This window comes from Meriones unguiculatus, chromosome 14 (genome assembly GCF_030254825.1).
Source record: "Meriones unguiculatus strain TT.TT164.6M chromosome 14, Bangor_MerUng_6.1, whole genome shotgun sequence".
Taxonomy (NCBI): domain Eukaryota; kingdom Metazoa; phylum Chordata; class Mammalia; order Rodentia; family Muridae; genus Meriones; species Meriones unguiculatus.
This window is the reverse complement of record NC_083361.1, coordinates 14,584,364-14,606,251: the sequence shown is the minus strand read 5'-3', so window position 1 is coordinate 14,606,251 and position 21,888 is coordinate 14,584,364. Positions and strand designations below refer to the sequence as shown.

The following is a 21,888-nucleotide window of genomic DNA, read 5'->3' as shown; positions in this document are numbered from 1 at the left end:
TTGGAGCATTTTCTTAATGACTGATGTCCAGGTCCCTGTGGGAAGTGCCACCTCCACGGGAGCAAGCCAGTAAGTAGCTTTCCTCCATGGCTCCTGACTTACTGCCTGTTTGAGTTCCTGCCCTGACCATGACTGAGATATGTATGCCAAATAAACCCTTCCTCCCCAAGCTGCTTTTGGACATGGTGTTTACTACAGCAACAGAGCAGACTAAGCCAAGTTCCCTTCTGATCTGCAAGGAAATCCAAAGTTTTCAATGACCTATAAAGAATTTTCTCAAGGAAGGAAGAATGAATGAATGAATGAACGAACGAATGAATGATGAATAAAGGAAAGGAAAGGGAAAAGGGGAAAGGGAAAAAGGGGAAAAGGGGGAAAGGAGAGAAAGGGGGGAAAAGGGAAAGGGGAAAGGGGAAAGGGAAAAAGGGGAAAAGGGGGAAAGGGGGGAAAAGGGAAAGGGGAAAGGGGAAAGGGGAAAGGAAAGGAAAGGAAAGGGAAAAAAAAGGAAGGAAGGAAGGAAGGAAGGAAGGAAGGAAGGAAGGAAGGAAGGAAACGGAGTAGGTAACTAAGGTGAAATCTCAAGTAGGAAAATTATCATTTAAAAAATCTACTGGGACGCTATACGTAAATTTTCTCTTTTTTGGAATCCCACCATTTGAGCCTGAGGCAAGAGGATTACCAAGATTTCAAGGTCAGCACAGCCTCAGAGTGAGATCTTTCTTTTCAAAAAAATAATAAATAACATAAAATAATTAAAGTAAGCCACTAGGGAGGTAGCTCGGCAGAGCATTTACCCAACCTGCTTATGCCTCAGCCCCAGGACCACAGAGAAACAAGACACTAAAAACCGTGTAGACTGCAACCTCACAACTCAAAGAAAACTAAAGGAGCACCCCACCACCACCCAGGACTGTCTCTGCCATGAAGCAAGCCCAGAGAGCCGCCAGGTGAACTGAGTACCAAACCATGAAGCAACAGAGCGGGCAGATCACCCCTGAAGCAGCCACACAGCACCTGCAGTCTTGTCACAGCACTGGTTGCTGAGCTTCCTGCAAGCAAGTTACCTCACTGTCTTAGGTTGAAAATACCCATTGGTCCTTTAAAAAAAAAAAAGAAAAGAAAAAAAGGCTGATCCTATGCACACAGAAATGCTTCTTAAAAGCCACTACAAAACAAACCTTGTAGCTTTGCACTTACATATATATTGCACTCATAAATGTACAGGTCATGGCTAAGGCTAGAAGCAGGAGCTCTTCTACCCTGCACAGCTGGAAGCACCGCCGCATTACCCCTGCATCTGCTGGCCTGTGACATCAGGCATGGAAAAGAGAGGACAGGCTAAACTGACTTTTATAAGCGATCAGATCTTCAGAACCCGCTCTGATCCATTTATTAAAAGTAACTGTGTTCAGATTTACTTTTTGGCTGTAGGGCTGACTGATCGCACATCAGTGGTGCCTTCCAAATGGCTTAGAGTGGTGATTCTTCATTCGCACTGATCTTTACAGCAGCCTTGGAAGGGGAACATCTGTTTCTTCATATTTTACAGTTTAAAAAACCAAGGCTCAAAAGTGAAGCTGCCTGCCCAAGATGACAGGACGGCCAACGGATAGAAGGAGAACTTCAGCTTCCATTCCATAGCTGTGCCACCCCAGGCATTGCTTTGGGGGAAGGACAAAAGGAAACAAACAAGATCATGAGGGATCTGGTAAGAACACAGTGAGATAAGACAGAAACCTCAGACTTACAGAGTTACCCCAAGAGGCACAGGAGCCAAGGAGAGTCACAAGGGAGGTGAATGTCTGGACTGCAACAGAGCCCAGATTAGAGACAGCAGGAAGGGGACAGAAAAAGAGAAGCAGCTGAAGAGAGACTCTAACACCAGCCTTTGTCCTTTCAAAATGTTTTATGATACCTAAACGTCTGTGAGTCCCAGCAAAGACAAACTACTAAGTATACGCCAAGATACGGTCTAAGCAAGAAGAAACCTTTCCCACTTCCCAAATAGGAGGCTATAGCAACGTTAAGAGCACACTGTGAGCATACAACCGGAAACGCTGAGGATTCCTTCCTTTTATTTTGTTTCCTTTTCTTAAACACTTCCAAAACTGCACTCTACCCTGGCCTTGAGGACATCATGTATTAGATGGCATTCTTTCCCCCCTGTCATGACCTGATGCCACCTTGGAGCAGAAATTAACTTGGCCTGTGCCACAGTTAGGATTCCTGTTGCTGCAATAAAATACTGTGACAAAACAACTTGGGAGAGGGAAAGGTTTAGTTCAGCGTACAATTCTCAGGCCACCCTCCTCCATCACTGAAGTCAGGACAGAAGCCCGGAAGTAGGAACTGACTGAAACAGAGGCCATGGAGGAAGGTTGCTTAGCAGCTTGCTCAGTTATTTTCTTATACACCCCAGGAGAACCTAACCAGGTAGCACCCACAACAGGCTGGCCTACAGTACCAATCACCAATCAAGAAAATGCCCCAGAGGCTTGCTTACTACAGGCTTGAGTTTATGGAGGCTTTTTTCTCAATTGAGCTTTCTTCCTCTCAGATGACTCCAGCTAGTGTTGTCAAATTGACAAAAAAAAAAAAAAAAAAAAAAAAAAAACACTAACTGGACAGCACAGCCTAGAAGATGTTATAATTGGCTGCAGCAGTCAACCTGACACAAACCTAGTCACTTGGGAAAGAGGGCACCTCAAATGAAGAACTGCCCAGACCAAACTGCCCTGCAGCCATGTCTGTGAGGCATTTTCTTAATTGGTAATTGATGTAGAAAGACTGTGAGCAATGCCATCCATAGGGGTGGTCACACAGGACTGTTAAGAAAGGTCGCTGAGCAAGCTGTATTCCTCTATGGTTTCTGCTTCTGGCTCCTCTCGAGTTCCTGCCTTGGCTTCCTTCAATAAAACTATAACCCAGAAGCCAAATAAACTCTTTCCTCTCCATGTTATAGTCATGGTTTTTATGACAACAGCAGAAAGCTAACTAGAATGGAACGGTAGCCATGGCTACAAATGAGCAGAACAATAAAGTGACAGCCAAGTCCATAGCAATGGAGCTATGGACATTCCTAAGCAGTTGGGAGGGGGAAAGGTCACAGGACCCTCACCTGAGAGTCTAGTCATTACTCCCCTCTTCCCTCCACAACTGTTAAGGATCTTGGGACATGCTAGAGTATACAGAAAGTAAAATGCTAACTGAAAAGAGACCCCATGATGCAGTTTCCATGAGGTCATTATCCATGATGGGGTGGGAGTTTACAGTGATGTAGCTGTTTTCACTATGTTCCTGTAAATAATCTCTTGTCCATAAACCTGTAATCAAGCCCAATAAATCCGTAAGTTCACCAAACTGACTTTGGTGAAATCGTAACTTGGTCTGTTGTTAGGCCCTATCTGGGCTGAATACACATCTCCCCAGGAAAAGTTACTGTTCTGCCTTTCCTACAGTGAGCCAGCACAGAGCATCTACAGAGCATCTGCAGTCCCTCAGCTTGGTACTGAGTACAGACCAAACCTCAAGCTCACTCTCCCACAGTTGGTCAGCTTGCATCTAGAAGGAATGTTCGTTTAAGAGAAGAGAAGAGAAGCAAGCTGACTGACAACAATCTCCAAGCACAGGGAGGGAAGGGGATTGTCTGGTCTGAATCATGTCTGACTCTTTTCCCAGTTGTAAACGGCTCATAAATATATGAAACTATCACCTACACGTCTACCAGGAGACACACGCTGAGGACGGCCCTGAATTACCCCATTGGAGTCCATCTTCTCAGGTAAGGAAAATGAAAGCCACAGAAATAAAGAGTTGTGCCAAGGCACACACTGAACAGAAATAACCAGGACGTACACACAGAACTGAGTCCAAATGAATTTTCAAACATTCTGCTCCTTTTCCCACATAAGTCCTACTTTCTGGCCTCAGCATGGGCTCTTTATCCCTTTTCTGTTCCAGTTAACCAGGTCTAGCTGAGCACTCTCAAGTGCTCTTTGGCAGTCTGAAAACATGTCCGACTCTGCCTCGAAACTTTCCCATCACAGCAGCTGTTTTTTGTTTTGTTGTTTTTTCCTCCATTTTCACCTCCTACAATTTCTTCACTGGCTCTTCTATCCTCTTTTCATTGGTCTGAGGAACTCTGCCTGTTTCTTGCTCTGCACAAACTGGCCCCTCTACCCTGACACTTTTTCAGCTTGGGTCCTTGTCTATGACCTCCTAGTCCACGCTCTGCTCCCAGGAATGGTTCACCTCACTGCCACCTCTAGGTATTCCAGTTTTTTGACACCCTGACTCTTTCAGAAAGGCTGGCTCTCAGATCAAACATTTGCTTTTCATACACATTATAGCACCCCCAGACTAGAGCCTTGCATCTTCTAGCTCCATTAAACTAGAAAACTATTTTTCTTTAAAAAAAAAAAATCAACTTTATACATCAGGTGCCTTCACCCAGTGCTTTCCCAGGGATATACTAACAGAAAGTAGAAAGAGCTACCTGATTTCATCCAGAACTATCTTCAGGATTATGCCATACAGGCTAGCGCATAAGCGCAATCACAGTCACAGAGCCGCTGAAGGAGGCTTACCACAAGTTCAAGGCCATTCTGAGCTATGCAGAAAACCCTATCTCAGAATAAACAAAGGATGGGGATGGCGGTATGCAACAGTAATATCAGCTGGAAGGTGGGGCAGTGGGTCAAGAACTCACAGACATTCTTAGCTCCAGAACAAGTTCAATGCCAGCCTAGGCTACAAAAAAGCAAACAAACAAACAAAAGACTGATCTATGAACCGCGGTTCCTCAAAAACTAAAAAAGGGCCATAGCAACAGAATGGACTTCCATTTACTAGAATACAATGACTATGAACAAACCACTGTACACAACAGACCTCAAGCACAATGTCAAGCAAAGAAGCCAGCCCAAATAAATACACATTGTGTGCTTTCCTGTAGAGAAACTCTAGAACAGGCAGAATTAGCCTTTGGTGTCAAGACCAAGCCTGGAGTTATTTCTAGGGAGAAGGAGAGCGGGAAAACAGCACGTATACAGAAATTTCTTATGGCTAGTACATTGTATTTCTTAACTAGGGTGGTAGCTCTAACATTGTTCACTTGGGGAAAATTTTCATCAAACTGTACATGTACGGCTGATGTGCTTATTTTTGCATGCATGCCGTGTTCTTTAAATGAGAATGCTCCTATAGGCTCATATCTTTGGATATTTGTTTCCTAGTTGGTGTACTGTTTAGGAAAAGTTGGGTGGTATGGCTTTGCTGGAGAAGGTGTGACGCTGAGGGTGGGCTTCTGGGTTTCGAATGCCCATACAAGAGCCAGCTCTCTCTCTCTCTCTCTCTCTCTCTCTCTCTCTCTCTCTCTCTGCCTACAACTTGTGAATCAGATGTAAGCTCTCAGCTCCTTCCCCAGTGCCTTGCCTACCACCTGCCACCACGTTTCCTGTTACAAAAATCATGGACCAACCCCCTGAAACTGTAACCCCAATTAAATGCTTTCTTTTAAAAGTTGTCTTGGTCATGGTTTCTCCTCACAGCAACAGGACAGTAACTAAGACGTATGTTGTACTTTAATAAAATGTCTATTTTAAAAACACACACACAAACAGGCAAAAGGAGAATTTATCAGTATTAAAATCAGACTGCAGTGATGGCCACACAACTCTCAATTCACTGAGTTCTTCAAGTACAGTGAGGGGATTCCAATGTAAAATTATACCTTAACAATGCTTTTTAGTACCCTATGCATGCATTTATACAGTAATGGGTAACTGGGATGCAAATTCAGTAAAGACAAACATTTGCCAGATGGGCTAGGACATAACTATAATCACAGTCCTCTGCAGGCTGAGGCAGGAGGATTACCACAAATACAAGGTCATTGTGGGCTATGTAGAACTTACTCTCTAGCTCATAAAATCCAAAAGGAACTCAAAGACCCTTTGTTAAGTGGGGACAAAATTGGATATCACCCAAACTTAACTCATGAGCACTTTGCTGTTTAGTCTTCTGGAGGACTTTACTACCAGCTGTGTAAAAGTCCTTTATGCATTTATAAGCACACACACAGACATCACCACCACTACAATTAATGGGGGGGGAGCCCAGAAATTGAAAGAGAATAAGAAAGGGTAAATGGGAGGGTTTAGAGGAAGGAAAAGGAAGTGGGAAATGATGTAATTATATTACAATCTCAAAAAACAAAAATATTTTCAAGGCCCTAACCTCAGACTTTTCCTCTACCCTGCTTGTCTAGGACAATGAGATGGGACTGGAGAATCCAATCCTGGCTCCACACAGAACTGCATGTCCCTGAGTTCCTTGCTCCCGTCTCTTTATCTATAAAATACAGATTATATATAGGTATAGCAAGAACTACAGCTAGGGCTCATACAAAGACTAAATGGATTCATCTTCCTATAGTAAAGACTACTGTAAATGCTGGGGACGGGGTCTTAGGAAGCCTCTGTTTAAGAAAGGAAGGCCAGTCTGGGTGCTTTACCTGATGAAATGTGTACTTGAACAGAAGGGTCAGGAACTCCACCACAGGGAACTGGGAGTAGGACTCGATTCTTCGTAGGTGAACACTCACAAAGAGCCTCAGAAAGTCAGTAAACTTCTCAATGTAGCTACAAAGACAAAGGACGACATAAGAAATATAGCCACCTTTTTAGAAGAAAACTTAAATTCAATCAAACTCTTTCTCAGTACAGAACTATACAAACATACATTTCCAGTCAAAAAACACAAAGGCCTGCAACAATTACCTACGAGACAGGCAACCCTTCTTTCCATTATCACCTGAAACACAGCAGAAAAGCAGCTTTAATCCTCAGCCACTGCCTGGACCCCGCCTGTTACAAACTCAAGCTCACCTATGTTCTAACTCTAGTGTTAGGACCCAATTAAAGGAAAGGAGTTGCTGCTAACGGGTGCTGGGGAGATGACAGTGATCTTCAAATCTTCAAATCTAGAGAGGCCAGGTCTGCTTGGAGGCTGATAGTAAGCTGAAATGCACTGGGCAGAGTCAGAAGAGCAAGTCTATGCAGGTGGGATGGCATCTGGGCAAATATAAATATAGCTCACAATCTAATCAATTTCTGCCCTCCCCTCTGACACCAGCACTAATGAAGGAGTGCACATCTACTCTAGATGTGCATAAAGGACTCTAAAAGCGACTTTCAGATACAAGGGAGGGAGGCTGCAAGGGCTAGACAAGCCTCAGCAGGCAATTTAGTCCGATGCTTCCATTTTATAGGGGAGGTGACCCACCAAGATGCCTCAGCCACCTCCTGGCAGAGCACGCTAGCACTCCCTTCCTGTGCACTGTGGAGTTGCTCCTCAGTTCACCCACAATCCCCAAGCCACTTCACAGCCCAAGTGAGTCGGTCACGGTTACAAGGGTAAGAGGTTTCTGTTTTTAAATACACAGTACATTACTATTTTCACATTTCAGAAACTGGCACTCTAAACCCCTCAGTACCAAAAAGTGATTAGAAAGTAAGATAGACACGCCTTCATAAATCCCATTTCATAGACCAACAAAAACAGCTAGACATACTAGGCCGTGGCTGAATATTAAGTAATGTCTAAAAGCAATTCTGAAATCATTAACTGCAAAAGGCAGAGATGATAAAATAACAAAAGGGAAAAAGATATCACCCTTCAGAAGAACCAAAATGGCCGAAAATTCCAACGTCTCCTGCTGTTCCTGGGACCTGCTCCCTTAGTGAAGCCAACCCGCCTGCCCAGCCTCTAGATGGCTGGCTCACACAGTAAGACATTAAACCAACTAGCTGGAGTTTTTGTGCTTTTGTTTTTAGAGACAGAGTCCTGTGATACAGCTCTAGGTGGACTGGAACTTAATTGTAGACCAGGCTGGCCTCAAACTTGCAGTGATCCTCCTGCCTGACTCTCCTCTCTCTGCCTCCCCAGCGCTAGGAGTAAAAATGTAAGCCACAAGCCCAGGACTAAAACTGATTGTTTTGGAAAAGCAAAGTATAAAGCACCTTCTCTCTGCCACCTCTGGGGACCCCCTGGGGAGAGCAAGCGCTCCTCTCTTACTCAGCGTATGTACTGCTCCATGTTTTTACATGGGTCTTCAGAGGCAACAACCAGCCAGACAGCTTACCGATCTTAAGGAAGATACACTAGTTACCCATAAAAGAAAAGTACCCAGCAATCTCCTTTACTTTAATCTTAAACCCAAATTTTAAAATGCAAGCTAGGTATAGGACTCATGCTGTTAATCTTTGTGATCCAATAAAGCTGGGGTAGAAGAAATGCCACAAGTTGAAGGCCAGGCTAAGGTACACAGCATATTCCTGGCCAACCAGGGGCACCAAGATCTTATCCAAAAAGAAAGGAGGGGGCAGAACCCAAACAAGAACATGGCTACTGCTCCACTGACAATAGTAGGGATGTGCTTGCACCTCACTTTTCCCCTTGCCCACCTTCCTGGTCCAGGTGCTAATGGACAATAAAGAGTTAGAAAAGGGCAGTGGAGGAAGAGAGAAGCCAAGGACCTGGTTAAGCAGCTCCTAAACAACTGACCACGAACTACATGGTATACAATTAGTTAAGGGCCAGGAGCTAGGAAGCAAGCACACACTTGTTTCTGTCACCTTTTTGCTTCCAGGGACCGCCCAGCTTTCACTTTGGATCCAGGACAAGTCAAAACAACACAGCTGATATAAGCAATTATATACATTTTTATTAACATCTGAAGACAATCAGGCCTTTCCCTATCAATGCTAGAAAGGATATGAAATTGTGTGAATTGTGAGGCATTTAAATACAGGAAGGTACTACTAAATAATGAGAGGGAAATCCTACTAGGGGATAGAGAGATGGCTCAGGTAAAGGCACTTACTGCCAAACATGACAATGAATCCAAGTCTAATCCCCAGGACTGGCATAGTCGAAGAGAAAGCCAATGCTACCAATTCAGTCTTCTAGGCATAGAACACATGGCATGATCCCCCGCCCATCCAAAAAATAAACAATGTGACAAACAAACACTGTATTAAGAAAAGATCCTATTGCGTTATGAGTTCTTTTGTGAGTATAAAAATCAAATGTCACACAAAGCTTACTTACAATGAACCAACCTTCCACTCCATTTTTAACCAGAAAAACTTAAAACTCCCTACTTTAAAAGAGCAGTTTAACTATCTTTAACTTGGGGCAGCTGACTCTACAGCCTACCACACTTACCCTAAACAAAGCAAAGAGCTAAGCTTTCTTATCACTTAAAAATAATCAGGCTGCATCAGGAAGACTGTAAGTATTCACCAATGTAATACACTATTTACTAATGTAATCTGCTTTGAAGCTTCAGCAGCCCACATGATTGTTACAGCACAAGCTGCCAGTTGCCCGTCATCTTTACATAGATAGCAGCAGCACTACGTTTAGCAAAGAAGACGCCGGGCTGAGGCTGTGGCCAGTGGCAGAATGACTTGCCTGGTAGGAACAAGGTCCTGGGCCCCACCGAGCACCACTGGTGGTGGAGGAAAGAGGCAGAAAGACGTAAAATAAACAGATAATATCACCTGCAAAGGTAATAAAGAAACCTTGACTCAAGACTACTTCACCGAGGCCATCTTCTGTACTCAAGAAAAATGGGCCTGGGGAATTTTAGGTCAAGAGGGCAGTAACCAAGCAATGCAAGTATATGCTACTAAACCATACCTCACCGAACACATCTCCAATCTTGAATCAATAGCTATTATTTATGTGAAACTCAAAAAACTAACAGCATTCCTATCCTCGGCAAGATATCCACTCAGAAATCCAACAGTGACAACCAACAAGCAATACCAAGTGAGAAGGGTGCTATAACCCTGTACCTCTGCAGACCGCTTCTGTTCTTGCCTAGGAAGGATCCACACTCTCACTTCCTGTACACATGAGACCTGCAGGCAGACAGTGAGGAAGAGGGACAGAGCGTGGACAGAAGGACAGGAGGTGGATGGACGGGGGACAGACAACAGGCCTACACAATACACCAGCACTTCCCACTCGGTCCACTTCCCTTAACCACCCAAGCCCTTCTAGCTCAGGCTGAACATTCTGGAACACCTACCTTTCTATCTTTATCAGTAGGCCCATATTCTGAAACCAAAAGGGGTTACAGACACCACATGACATGGTGTGACAAGCAGCCAGGCCCTCTCTTGGACACGACTCCCGCCTGTTCTCATTACCTCTCATCGAGCTCCTCTAGCCTGCTCTTCACCGTGTGGGCATTGTTATCCTTGGTGATTTTTTGCAGGAGGTAGAAGGTTTGTTGGAACATTCGCAATAAGTACTCCTCAAATTCCATAGGCACACAGTTCTTGGACATGAGTTCATTGATGCAGGACATGGCCAAGACCCCAAGTCGGCCACGTTCCTGACCCAAAACACAGTTCTGGCTGCTGCCATTCACTGACGCCATCTTTCTGGCCCGGGTATCACAGCCAAATCGAGCAAAGTGGAAGATAGTGGTGAGGAGGGATGGGGTGATGCTGGCAGACAGAGGAATCCAACTGAAGAGGTGGGCCAGGCACTCCAAGGCCAGGGAACAGACATACTCACTCTCCACGTCCAGGATGGGGATGGGCTGGTGTAGCAGTTTGGCTGAACTAGGACTCTGCAACAGGTTACTCAGTAAATCACCTGGAAATTCAAAACATGCTTTTACGACAGCCCGAACCAAACATCTTGAAAACACTGCAACAAACCCTCCTTTTCCCAAAACACGTTAGTCACCATAAAAGCAAAACCTAAAACCAATATTCTCTCTATTTAATACCAACTACAGATAATACAAAACACCAAAAATATAAAATTAGAGCCCAAGTAAGTTACAGGTTTAAACGAAAACTAAAGCTTCCTAAGAAAAACAAAACAAAACATGAGAATCTGACTACAGTGAAAAAGGATTTATAAAAACAATCAAAACACAAAAACCTTGACAAAAAATAATAAGTTTAACATATCACATCTTATTGACATATCTTATCGACAAAAAGGTATAACCAGGAAGTTGGTGGACTATAAGACAACCACAATTCCTAACACCAAAAAGAACTAAAATGCAAACATGAAAAATAACTGTTGCCCACCGCTAGTAGGATCCACAAATAGGTGGTGAGTATGAAGAAATGATCTTCTAAAGAAATGTAAGAGGTCAACTGGCTTATGAAGATATGTCAAGCTCAGTCATTAGAAAATGCAATCTAACAAGCAACAAAGAAAAATACGACTGTTGGCAAATGTCACACGGGCAAGAGAAGCTACAGGACTGTTGGCAAATGTCACACGGGCAAGAGAAGCTACAGGAATGCTCACATAGCTCTGCCACATAGTTCTGTCAATTGACCTAGCATATTTCAAAGCAACCCTCACACAGATCTAAGGGGGACAGATAAAGGCTCATGTATGGGGCAGCTAGACGCAATTTTTGGCTCTTCAGTGACGGCAGAAGACATACAAGATACTGAGAACATGTGCCTCATGCAGCAAGCAAGCAGAGTTTTGTATCTAAAGGCAGAGGTCAGGCAGCAAGAGACAGCAAAAACACCAGTGTTGAATAAAAGGTGCAGAGTACATTACCATATTATTTACACAGAAAAATGTATGGATATCAACCAGTTTTCACCAAGAGTCCATATATTATATACATTTAAATGTCTGTCTGTTTTGGGAAACACACACACACAAAGATGAAGTAGAGATGCAATGGTTCAGAAAGTCAATGTCCTGCCAAGCCTGACAATCTTCAATTCAATACCCAGAATCCACATGGTAGAAAGACAGAATCAAAGTATCCTCTGGCTGATGAGATAAGAGTCAGAGGTGAAGGAAGAGGGGATGGGGGCAGGGAGAGAGAGGGAGAGGTTATAGCAACACCCCCCCCCCAAAAAAAGATAAAGGTCAGGGAAATGGCTCAATGGGTAAAAGCATTTGTCATGTCACCCCAGCAACCTGAGAATAACCTCAGAAAGCCCAATGTAGTTAGTTACACCTCTGTAATTTCTGCAATCCTATGGCAAGATTGGAGTCAGAGACAGGAGAATCACCTAGCAGCTCAGGGGCAGCTAGCCCGGAATATGCCGTACAGCCACAGAAACAAGAGACCTGTCTCAGCAAGGCGGAAGGTAAAAACTGACTCTTGGAAAGTTGTCCTGGACCTCCACACGTGCAGCAGGGTACACGTGTACCAGTGAAGAAGACCACACATGTACACAGGTGACTTAAGTGCTATGGACTGCACAATGTAAGGGCATTACCGTACTGATGGCTTACGCCTTTTAAGCACTGCTACAAAACCTCCGTTCTCTTTACATCCGCAAAATGTCTTCTTCATCATTCAAATACTACAAAATATGAATCTGCTGAGCCACTGGAAATACCTACCTAAAGGCAACCACTAAGCACAAAATTCACATATTACTGCAGAGTTCACTGAAAAGTGGTGTTCTTTGATCAGCCCTAGACCCAAACCCATGGTGTGGTCTCAGTTCTTTTAAGGTGTCTCCAAGAATCCAAAGTCCCGTGTCAACAAGCTGAATGAACAGCTGGGGCGTAGAAGTTTGACTTCAACACCCACTTCCTCATGGGGGTGAGGAAATGCAAAAACATCTCTTATTATCACATCAGCTTTTATGTGATAAAAGCACAGCTCCAGGCTGTGCCCCACGTGGAAAGTGTGTGTGGCCACCTTCTGGTGGGAGCAGAAGCACTTACCCACTGTTTAGAGACTCTACTGAATTACTCTCACCTCCCCAATTACTTATATGAACAATGCAAACTCAACACTAACTACTGCGTACTGGTCCCCAGCTCGCCCTAGCTGGGGACCTTTGTCCCCGTCATCAGGATGGCAGCCTTCCCTCCCAGTGTCCCCTCCTTCAGGTTGCTGCCACCTTCTGCAGCTCTGTAGAACACGCCCCAGCTTATAACAAACTCAAAACAAGCAGAAGGAGCCTGAAAAAAAAAAAAAAACTGTCACAAAGCAGAAGGGCAGCACTTATCAGCAGGCAGAGGCAGGTGAGATGGCTCAGCGGGTGCTTGCTCCAAGCCTGACAACCTGAGCTTGATCCCCAGCTTCTAAAAATGGCCCCTTGGCCTCTACACAGGCAGTATACACAACATACATAAGTACAGACTGTTTTAATAATACATTGGCACAACAGAGGTGAATGGTACAAGACCAAAGGTACTGTCTTCACGATGGACAAGCAAGAAGAAAAATATGCGGTTCAAAATACTGTATTAGAAAGTACAAGTACTCAGAAGAAGACAGTCGAGAGCCAGCTCCTTAGAAAACATGGGCAGAGGGCTGGAACAGATTAGGAAGAAGAAACGTCTGTGTGCTGGGTAGATTAGCCATTGCTACTCCCAGCTGAGACCCTAACTGCATCTAGAATGCCAAGGGGGAAAGCGGACCATACCACTTTCTCCTGAGGTCGGAGATGGCGGTGGGGTGGCAGCAGTAACACTGTGTTTGTCCCAGACAGTTTCCAAGATACCTACCAAGAAAGAAGAAACAATTTGAGAGACATTAAGTTCAACACATAAAAATCAAAAAACCCATTCCATTGATCAAAGTCAGTAACACACATCCCTTTCTCTCTGTATGTCTGCTTGCAGCTAATGGCTGTGCCTCTCTAACCCATTTCCACCTAACTCTTCTCATGCATTTCTGTGTACAGTGTGCAGGTTCACGTGTGCACATGTGGCCATGTGCCTGTGAAGGCCCTAGGTTGACTGATGATGACACGCTTCCTTGCTGGCTCTTCCACCTTACTTTTTCGGGGTAGGCCGCTTTCCTAGTATCACTAACCAGTAACCTTGCTCTGGTTGCTGAGGCTGAAAGCCGGCCAGCACTTGTGCGGGTTCTGGGGATCTGAGCTCTCCTCCTCTCGTTCGTGCACTAAGTGCGTTTAACTACCAAACCACATGCCCAGCTATATTTTATGGAGTCCTGTCCCACTGCGGGGTCTCTTCTGCTTCACCTGCATCTTTCGCCAACAGCTCCTCCCAGCTGTTTCTCCGGCCTGGCCCTCTGCCAAAGCCCCATGACCACTACATCTACTAAGGGTCTCTTCCACACTTCCCTTCCTTGGACGCTCCGGTGTTCTAGGACCCTGCCCAAACCCTTCTCTGACATGTGGAATCATCCTTTTTAGCTTTCCTCTGGTTCTGAGCCTCTGTCTTCCATCATTTCTGCCACCCTCTGCCCTTCTACCATTTAGATCCTCTACTTCCCTCTGTAGGCATAAGGTTATTATGTAATTCAAATGCTGATTTCTGCAAACCCCCCACCCAATATATGGCTGCAATCCTTGTTCTGAAAATCTTGTCTCAAAGTTGTGTAAACACTGTTCCCCAACTGTCCCCTGGTATGCCAATAAAGGAGCTCACAACCGACTGGTAAGCAGGGGAGAGACTAGGGCTGGACTTCCTGGCAGCCAGGGGGAGGAGGAATTAGAAGAGGAAAGAGGGGATTGAACCTCGGAAGAGGTCCAGGAGACACCAGAAGAGACACCTGGAACATGAAAAGCTACAAAATCCAAGTATCTCTGGGATGTACATTATGAGAAAGGCAAATTAGTTTCAAGAGTTAAGAATAGTAACTGCTCAGTTAATGTGTTGTGAAACTCATTATTATTAAACAAATATAACAGAGTCTCAATTATTTGTGTGATAGCCAGGTTAAGAGAGAAACTGAGAAACAAACACAGTTTTATAAAAATAACTTTAACACCCCCCACTGACCCTCTTTTCTCCTATTTCACTCTCTCTGCTGGAGAAACTGTCCACTATTGTGGCTTCAACCAAATGTCTCCCAGCCCAAACCTCATTTGACTCATACTGAGCTCCACTGTTACATGATAGGGATTCAGAATCCAATCACAGATCAGTATAGGCAAATGCTTCCTGGGTCACACCACTTGCAGACCCCAAACTCAGCTCTTTACCCTACAATGATTCTGATACCTTTTTAACTGGGAAGGCAGCACAGCCCACAAATCTTGGCACCTGGCCTCTGAACACCCTGCTCCCGGCCGTGCTGATCCTATCTTCAGCAATACTGGCCCTGTGTCTTCAATACATACCGATCCTCCTTCCACACCTCCACTCTGCTCTCCTCTTCTAAATCTCAGCCTTCCCTCTGCACTGACTGCTACCTGTCTGGGCCTCCCATTTCCACTCGGCTGTCACATGTCCCAGGTACTCTGTCTAATGGCTTGCTTTTACCTCCACATGTTACATCTATTACAACTCCTAAAATTTTGTTTTTAACTGTTTACTTGTCTCTTCCACTAGGGTGAAAAATTCCCAGCGAGGACAGGACTTGTTTTGACCTTTTGTGCATCCTGCCAGAGCCTGGCACACAACATTACCACAGAAGCTCATAGAAATACTCCCTTAGGCCAGGTGTGGTGACATGTACTTTACCCTAGCATTTGGGAGGCAAAGGCAGGTAGATCTCTTTGAGTTGAGGCCAGCCTAATCTACACAGTGAATTCCATGCCAGAGAGAGCTATGTAGTAAGACTGTCTGAAAGCAAATAAAGAACTGTTTCCTCCAAATATTTATTGTTATAACATGGATAAACCTAGAGAACCTGTTAAGCGAAGAAAGCCACAAATAAAAGGTCATGATATATGATATATGATATGATATGATATGATATGATATGATATGATAATAACACTTTATGAAAGGGTCAAAACAGACAAATCCCTACGGAAAAAAAGTAATTACAGGCTGCCAGGGACTGAAGGAGAAGATAGTGACCACTTAGGGTTGCCTTTTGAGGTAACAAAAAATATTCTGGAATTAAAGGCAATGGCTGCAAGACTTTCAAAAGTACTTAAGGCCCAAAACTGCCACAGTTTAAAGTAGGCATGTGCACGTGTCTTAGATCTGTTCTCAAAATGTTTTATGTGTTTGCAGGCATAGAAAGCAGGATAGGTGCACAAGACAAAGTCCCTGACTGTAAACTTAATGCCCAGGTGAAATCAGTAAGTGTGCTGTGAATGAATAGATGCTCCGAGGCTTGAGTTTCCTTCCATCTGGGATTCAGGGAAAGATGGGAAAAGAGGAGCACACAGCAACTTCACTGCCAGCAACCATTCATTCAATCATTTTAAGTGCCCACCAGATGCCAGCCACTAGAACAGACAAATAAAGGAAGAAAAGCTCCTGAACATCCAAACAGAAAAGGCACAAGATGGAATAGTGCCTTCCCCTACAGATCCAAGCAGCAGTGACTTCCAGGCACCTCAAGGACCTAGTGGCCAGCAGTCCACAAACCCATCATGTGAACCCCACCAGCAAGGCATCCCAGTCTTTGGGGATGTTCTTGCCACCTTCCTGCCTTTCTGTGTCTGAGGCGTCATCTCTTCTTTCCCCTTGCATAGTCATGAACTCTGATCAGATGGCTGGGATGAGATGCCACATACAACTAAAACCTAGGGCACAGGGGCAACACCACACACTTTGTCTCACTTCTCTACAGAGGAAACTTTTTTCACCTTGCTACTCCTACTTCTCCTAATCTTAAAGTCAAACTATTTTAAATAAAGAGCTTGCCACCTACCTATTTAAATTACACTACCAGCGTGTGAATCACCTTCCTACGACCTGGCCTATATATGTATCTCACTAATCACATAGTAAGGACCAATTAAGAAAAGACTCTAAGAAAACTAAGTTAGAAATCTCCTCTGAGGTCTTCCCATGTGCTAGACTGTGGAACCGAGTGCAAGGAGACAGCACTGAGTTCTTCCCGCATTTACACTCAGTAACAGCCAGGAGACCTCAGACACGTGCTGCTCTACACGTGTGCAGCACACCTGTCTCCAGGCACCAGCAGAGCACTCACTCACCTGTCAGGAGCCCAAGTACCGTGTGCACCTGGTCCAGCAGCAGCTTCCGCAGCTCCTCCTTCCGAGCCACACTGAGGTCCTCCCGGGGACAAGCCAGCTCTTCCGACGTTGTCTTCAACATGATCAGCCCAAGGGGGGTTGTCACAGGAGACTGGATCAACTGACAGGAAAGAGTAAATTCTGAGCATCATAGAATTACTGAGCTTCAAAGAGGATTAATGAAATTCAACGGAGAGGTGCTGAACCTTATACGGATGGATACCTCAAGCAACACTTTTGAAAAATAATTCAGAGGATCACTTATGAAGCTTTGCTTTACTAACATTTCAAATTTTATTCTCATGTTAGGGCCAAATTCTACCAGCAGAAACTTAAAAAGGAACTGGAAACAACCCTCTCCTACACGAACAGTAAAATTTTACACAAGTCCAAATTCCCTACCAAATTTCAGTTATTTATCTAATAACCAAAGTGACTCAGAAATACTCATATATGGAATGCTCAACAATTCTGTCATGGACAGATCGTCTGCACCCTGGTGGTCTTTTAAAAGTACACTAGACCTGAAAAATTCCTATTGTCCAGTAGGTTTACTGTAGTTTCTCCGTGTTTAGATATAGTTAAGATAAACAAAAACTTAACATAGTGTCACAGCTGCCTGTAGTACTCAGTGTAGTCATACGTGGCCCAAGTCTGTAGGCACGGCACCACAGGCTGCGCCACCAGCATAGCCACAGAGAAGGCTCCATCCACCACGTGGGTGTGTGCAACTCTGTCCTTGTATGGCAGTCATCTAACAGTGCACTTTTCACTGTGTCCTGCTGTCGAAGACACCATGGTGATATGCATGCCACTGACACAAATATTTCACATACTAGTGATGATAGTGCAGATCAATTTGTGCTATCTTTTCTTTTCTGTTTTGTTTCTTGAGACAGGGTGAAAGCAGAAAACTGATTCATTTAAGGTTTCCTCTGACCTCCACATTCATATTAGTAAGGGTATTCACCATCCCCTTGCCAAAAAAAATAAATACAATTTTTTTTAAAAGACTTAAGGGCAACTTGAACTCTATTAATGCTCTCAAAAATTTTATATTTTTTTTCTTTTTTTCCAAGACAGGGTTTTCTCTGTCTAGCCTTGGCTGTCCGGGACTCGCTTTGTAGACCAGGCTAGCCTCAAACTCAGAGATCTGCCTGCTTCCTCCTTCCTGAGTGCTGGGATTACAGGTGTGCACCACCACACCCAGCATCTCAAAAGTTTTAATTAAAGAGGAAAAGAGAGGAAACACAAGGCAGAGCAACACATCCATGATATTAAACAACTATCACGGTTACTGAGTTTTTGAGACTTGTCTCATTACATACATAGCCCAAGCTGTGCTAAAACTTGTGATCATCCTCCTGCTTCAGCTTCTCAGATGTTGGGATTATAGGCATGCCTGGCTACACTTACAGTTTTGCAAGTAATCATGTAATAAATTAAGTAACTATTTCTATGCCCTGTAATACTGTCTCCAGCAAGAGATGAAGAAGAAACACTTTCAACAGCCTGATGCTGCTTAAAGCATCCTACTTGTTTTCACAAAATTCAACAGTATTATAAAAGTGAGCTGTTTACAAAGATGGATAAGTATTTGTCACAATTAAAAAGCAAACCATTTCAGAGAACCTCACCCTTTATTTAAACATGTGTGACTTTCAATGTGGCTCTTCCTGCCATGTTTCCTTACACTACACAAAATTTCTAAGCTTGAAAAAGAGGACACTTAGGAATTACATCAAAACAAACCACATACTCTTCACTTCCGCAAACACAAAGTACACAATTCCTTCCCGGATAATAACTCTTCCCATTATAGAGCACAGAACTATCCCTGAATAATAAGAAAAACAACCAGGAGATAACAAGACTGCTCAGCAGGTTTTTTAAAAAGCCCTTGCCACGTAAGACTGGTGACCTAGCCAAAGTTCAAAACGCACAACAGTTTCCTGAAAAAGTTGACCTACCTTGACATGTCATGAGCACTGGGTACGTATGCATAAATTTTCTATCTTCTCTCTTTTCCTCTCTTTCTCACACAAATAATTTTTTAAATTCAGTAATGGAATTCAAGGGCAATTCTACTATGCTCAGAAGCAGCCCAAGAAAGCCAACAGGTTGCCTATAACCCCAGCAATCTAGAGACAGAGGCAGGAGTTCACAAGGCTACCCAAGAGCCAATCAAAGAAAAGAGAGGAAGGAGAGGGAAGGAGGAAGGGAGGTGCTCTCTCTTAAAAACAGGTCTCTTGAATGCTAAAACGTCCAAGAAACACCCTCCACATTTTCTCTATTTTGTACAAAATTAAACTATTTCTAAAACATTCAAATTATGTCTGCCTCAGTTTGATTTTCAGCTATAATAAAGTAGAAGGCCTTTCCGTGTGGATATTTCTGGGTTTTCAACCTTATTCTGAGAATTTCCCTTCCTTTCTCCTTTTCCTTTTTTGTCTCTATTTTCAACTAAGCACTTTTTTTAAAAGGGGTTTTAAGTTTATTTTATATTAGTATTTTGCCTGCAACTATGTCTGTGTATCACACGTGTGCCTATGCCCTCTCAGATCAGAACAAGGAATCAAATCCCATGGAACTGGAGTTTACAGATAGCTGTCAGCCATTAAGCTGAGAATAACCTATTCTGCCAAATACTCTACTTGGTAATACTTATTTTCACGGTTTGTTTACTTACATGGATGTGTATGTGTGTATGCACACCCACCTATGTGAATTTATGTGCACCACAAGTATCCAAGTGCCTGCAGAGGCCAGAAGACACCAACTCCCCTGAAACTGGGAGGAGCCTGAGAATACTGGGAACTGAATGAACCTTGTTCTTCTGTAATAGTAAGTACTTTGAATTGCCATGCCCAGCTCTCCAGCACAGACAGTCACTTTCCTTCAGCTATGAAAAGCCTCTGTGCTCCTCACATACTAGGAATACCCTACAATATGGAGAATCCATCTCAAATCTCCTTTCTCTCTTTATTCAGAGGGAAGAAACCTCAGGCAAGAAATCCTATAAAAAAAGAAAGCCATCACTAGACATGGTGGCACATGCCTGTAACATCAGCACTCAGGAAGCAGAGGGAACAATAAGATCATGAATTTGAGGGCAGCCTAGACTATATCGCAAGAACCTGTCTCAAAAAAAAAATTAAAAAAAAACAAAAAACAAAGCGCACACACACACAAAAACAAATACAGGGGATGCTAGCTCAACAGTAAAGGGTTGTCTAGCACTGTACGGCCCTAGGTTCCATCCTGAGGGAGGGAGGAAGGGATGGGGGGGAAGGAGGGAGGAAGGATGGCAGAAAGGCAGGCAGTTGGTCATTCTGCCTGACTTTTTTTTGGAGGGGGGTGGGTGGAGCTGTGTACTGCTAGAGAGTAAACACACAGAACCTGAAGCACAGTATAAAAACTCTCGTTGGGCGTGGTGGCGCGCGCCTTGGGTCCCAGCACTCAGGAGGCAGAGACAGGTGGATGGCTGGGTTTACGGCAATGGTTCTCAACCTGTGGCTCACACTCCCTTTGGGGTCAAACAACCCTTTCACAGGGGTTGCCTACAGCCATCAGAAAACAAATATTTATATTATGGTTTGTAAGAGTAGCAAAACTATGGTTATGAAGCAGCAACAAAAATAATTTTAAGGTTGGGGGGGTCACAACAACATGAGGAACTACAATAAAAGGTCGCAGCATCAGGAAGGTTGAGAACCAAAAGCCAACCTGGTCTACATAGTGAGGTCTAGGCCAACCAGGGCCACATGGAGACCCTGTCTCAAATAAGTAAAGTAAGAAGAAAGTATCCTTACTTTCTCTCCCTGGCTGCGCTTCGATTAGGCTCTGGCTGGTTCCCTGGTTGCAGGAAGAAGGAGGGAGCTGGCAAGAGGACAGAACAGGGGAGGAGAACACATGGCCCATACAGTTCAGACAGGGACAAAGCCCATCCAGGCTAGCCTATTCCGGTCTAAATCTTATATGATTACATTTGATGGAAATGGTTACAGTTGCATGTGAAATTAACCTGTACTGATCCAGAAGACAGAGATCACTATGTTGGTGCCAAAGCCTCAGACCTCCATATCACACTAGCCCGGCCTTACTCTTTCTCCTTTCTTACCATCTGGTGCCTCTTTGAGCTCTGTGTAGCTATATCATCAGCTGCCTCCCTGAATTAAAGAGGCTTAGCTGTAAGCAACCCTGATACTACTTGGAGCCCCCCTCCCTGACCAGTGAAGCACCCAAGTAGGGGGAGTGGAGCTTTCGCTCTGGCAAAGAGAGCTCTCAGGTGACTAGGTATAATGAGGATTCCACCACTGCCGATTCAGGTCTGGCCCAGTCTTCCCGGTCTTCTCAAGAAATACTCAGAAGCATTTTTGTCTGGCTCCCTTCGTTGCTGGCACGGTCTTCCTTCTGGCTAAACCCTGGTTCTAAAGCATGAGCAAAGTTTGGGAGGAGCACCCCTACAAAGCATCACCCAAATTCCCTAGGAAATACCAAATGATTCCACTTCCTTTCTGCTGGCCCCTAGTCTTTGAGCAATGCTTCTGATGTCACGCAATTTAATTTTAAGGAACAGATCATCCAAGCGGCCACCATACTACTTAGCTTTTCCTGACTGGTCAGTTTTGACTGAGCAATGACCCTTGTCATCACAGCTTTCTAATTACCTTCCAGAATTGTCAGCCAAGGCCTTTTAACTACGTAACATGGAAAATCATCTACAATAGCATCTTTCTCATCGTTGCCGTTGTTCTCATCATCACCGGGCTAGTTTCCTTGCCCTTCTGGCTCCGGCCCCACACCCTGGCATGCCTACTGGAGCTTATTCACTCATGGCTTTTGGGTTTGTTGTTGTTGTTTGTTTGTTTGTTTTTCTTTTGCTATTACTATTTCATCATGGTGCTGATGATGCATATCTTCTGGATCTACTTCACTTTGCACATGA

At 44.1% G+C, this 21,888-nt stretch overlaps 1 protein-coding gene across 3 annotated transcripts in view; it reads right to left on the bottom strand.

Moving 5' to 3' along the window:
- Xpo6 (exportin 6) overlaps positions 1 to 21,888 on the bottom strand; it is a 96,496-nt gene that overhangs the window by 41,849 nt on the left and 32,759 nt on the right. For all 3 annotated transcript variants that reach the window (XR_009585449.1, XM_060366859.1, XM_060366860.1), the window contains 4 exons: positions 16,902 to 17,061; positions 13,455 to 13,532; positions 10,221 to 10,674; positions 6,515 to 6,641 (listed from right to left, as the gene is read on the bottom strand). Coding sequence is in view for 2 of the 3 variants with exons in the window: in XM_060366859.1 (XP_060222842.1) it covers positions 6,515 to 6,641; positions 10,221 to 10,674; positions 13,455 to 13,532; positions 16,902 to 17,061 (819 nt within the window). In the remaining variant the exon portion in view is untranslated. The remainder of the gene's footprint in view (positions 1 to 6,514; positions 6,642 to 10,220; positions 10,675 to 13,454; positions 13,533 to 16,901; positions 17,062 to 21,888) is intronic.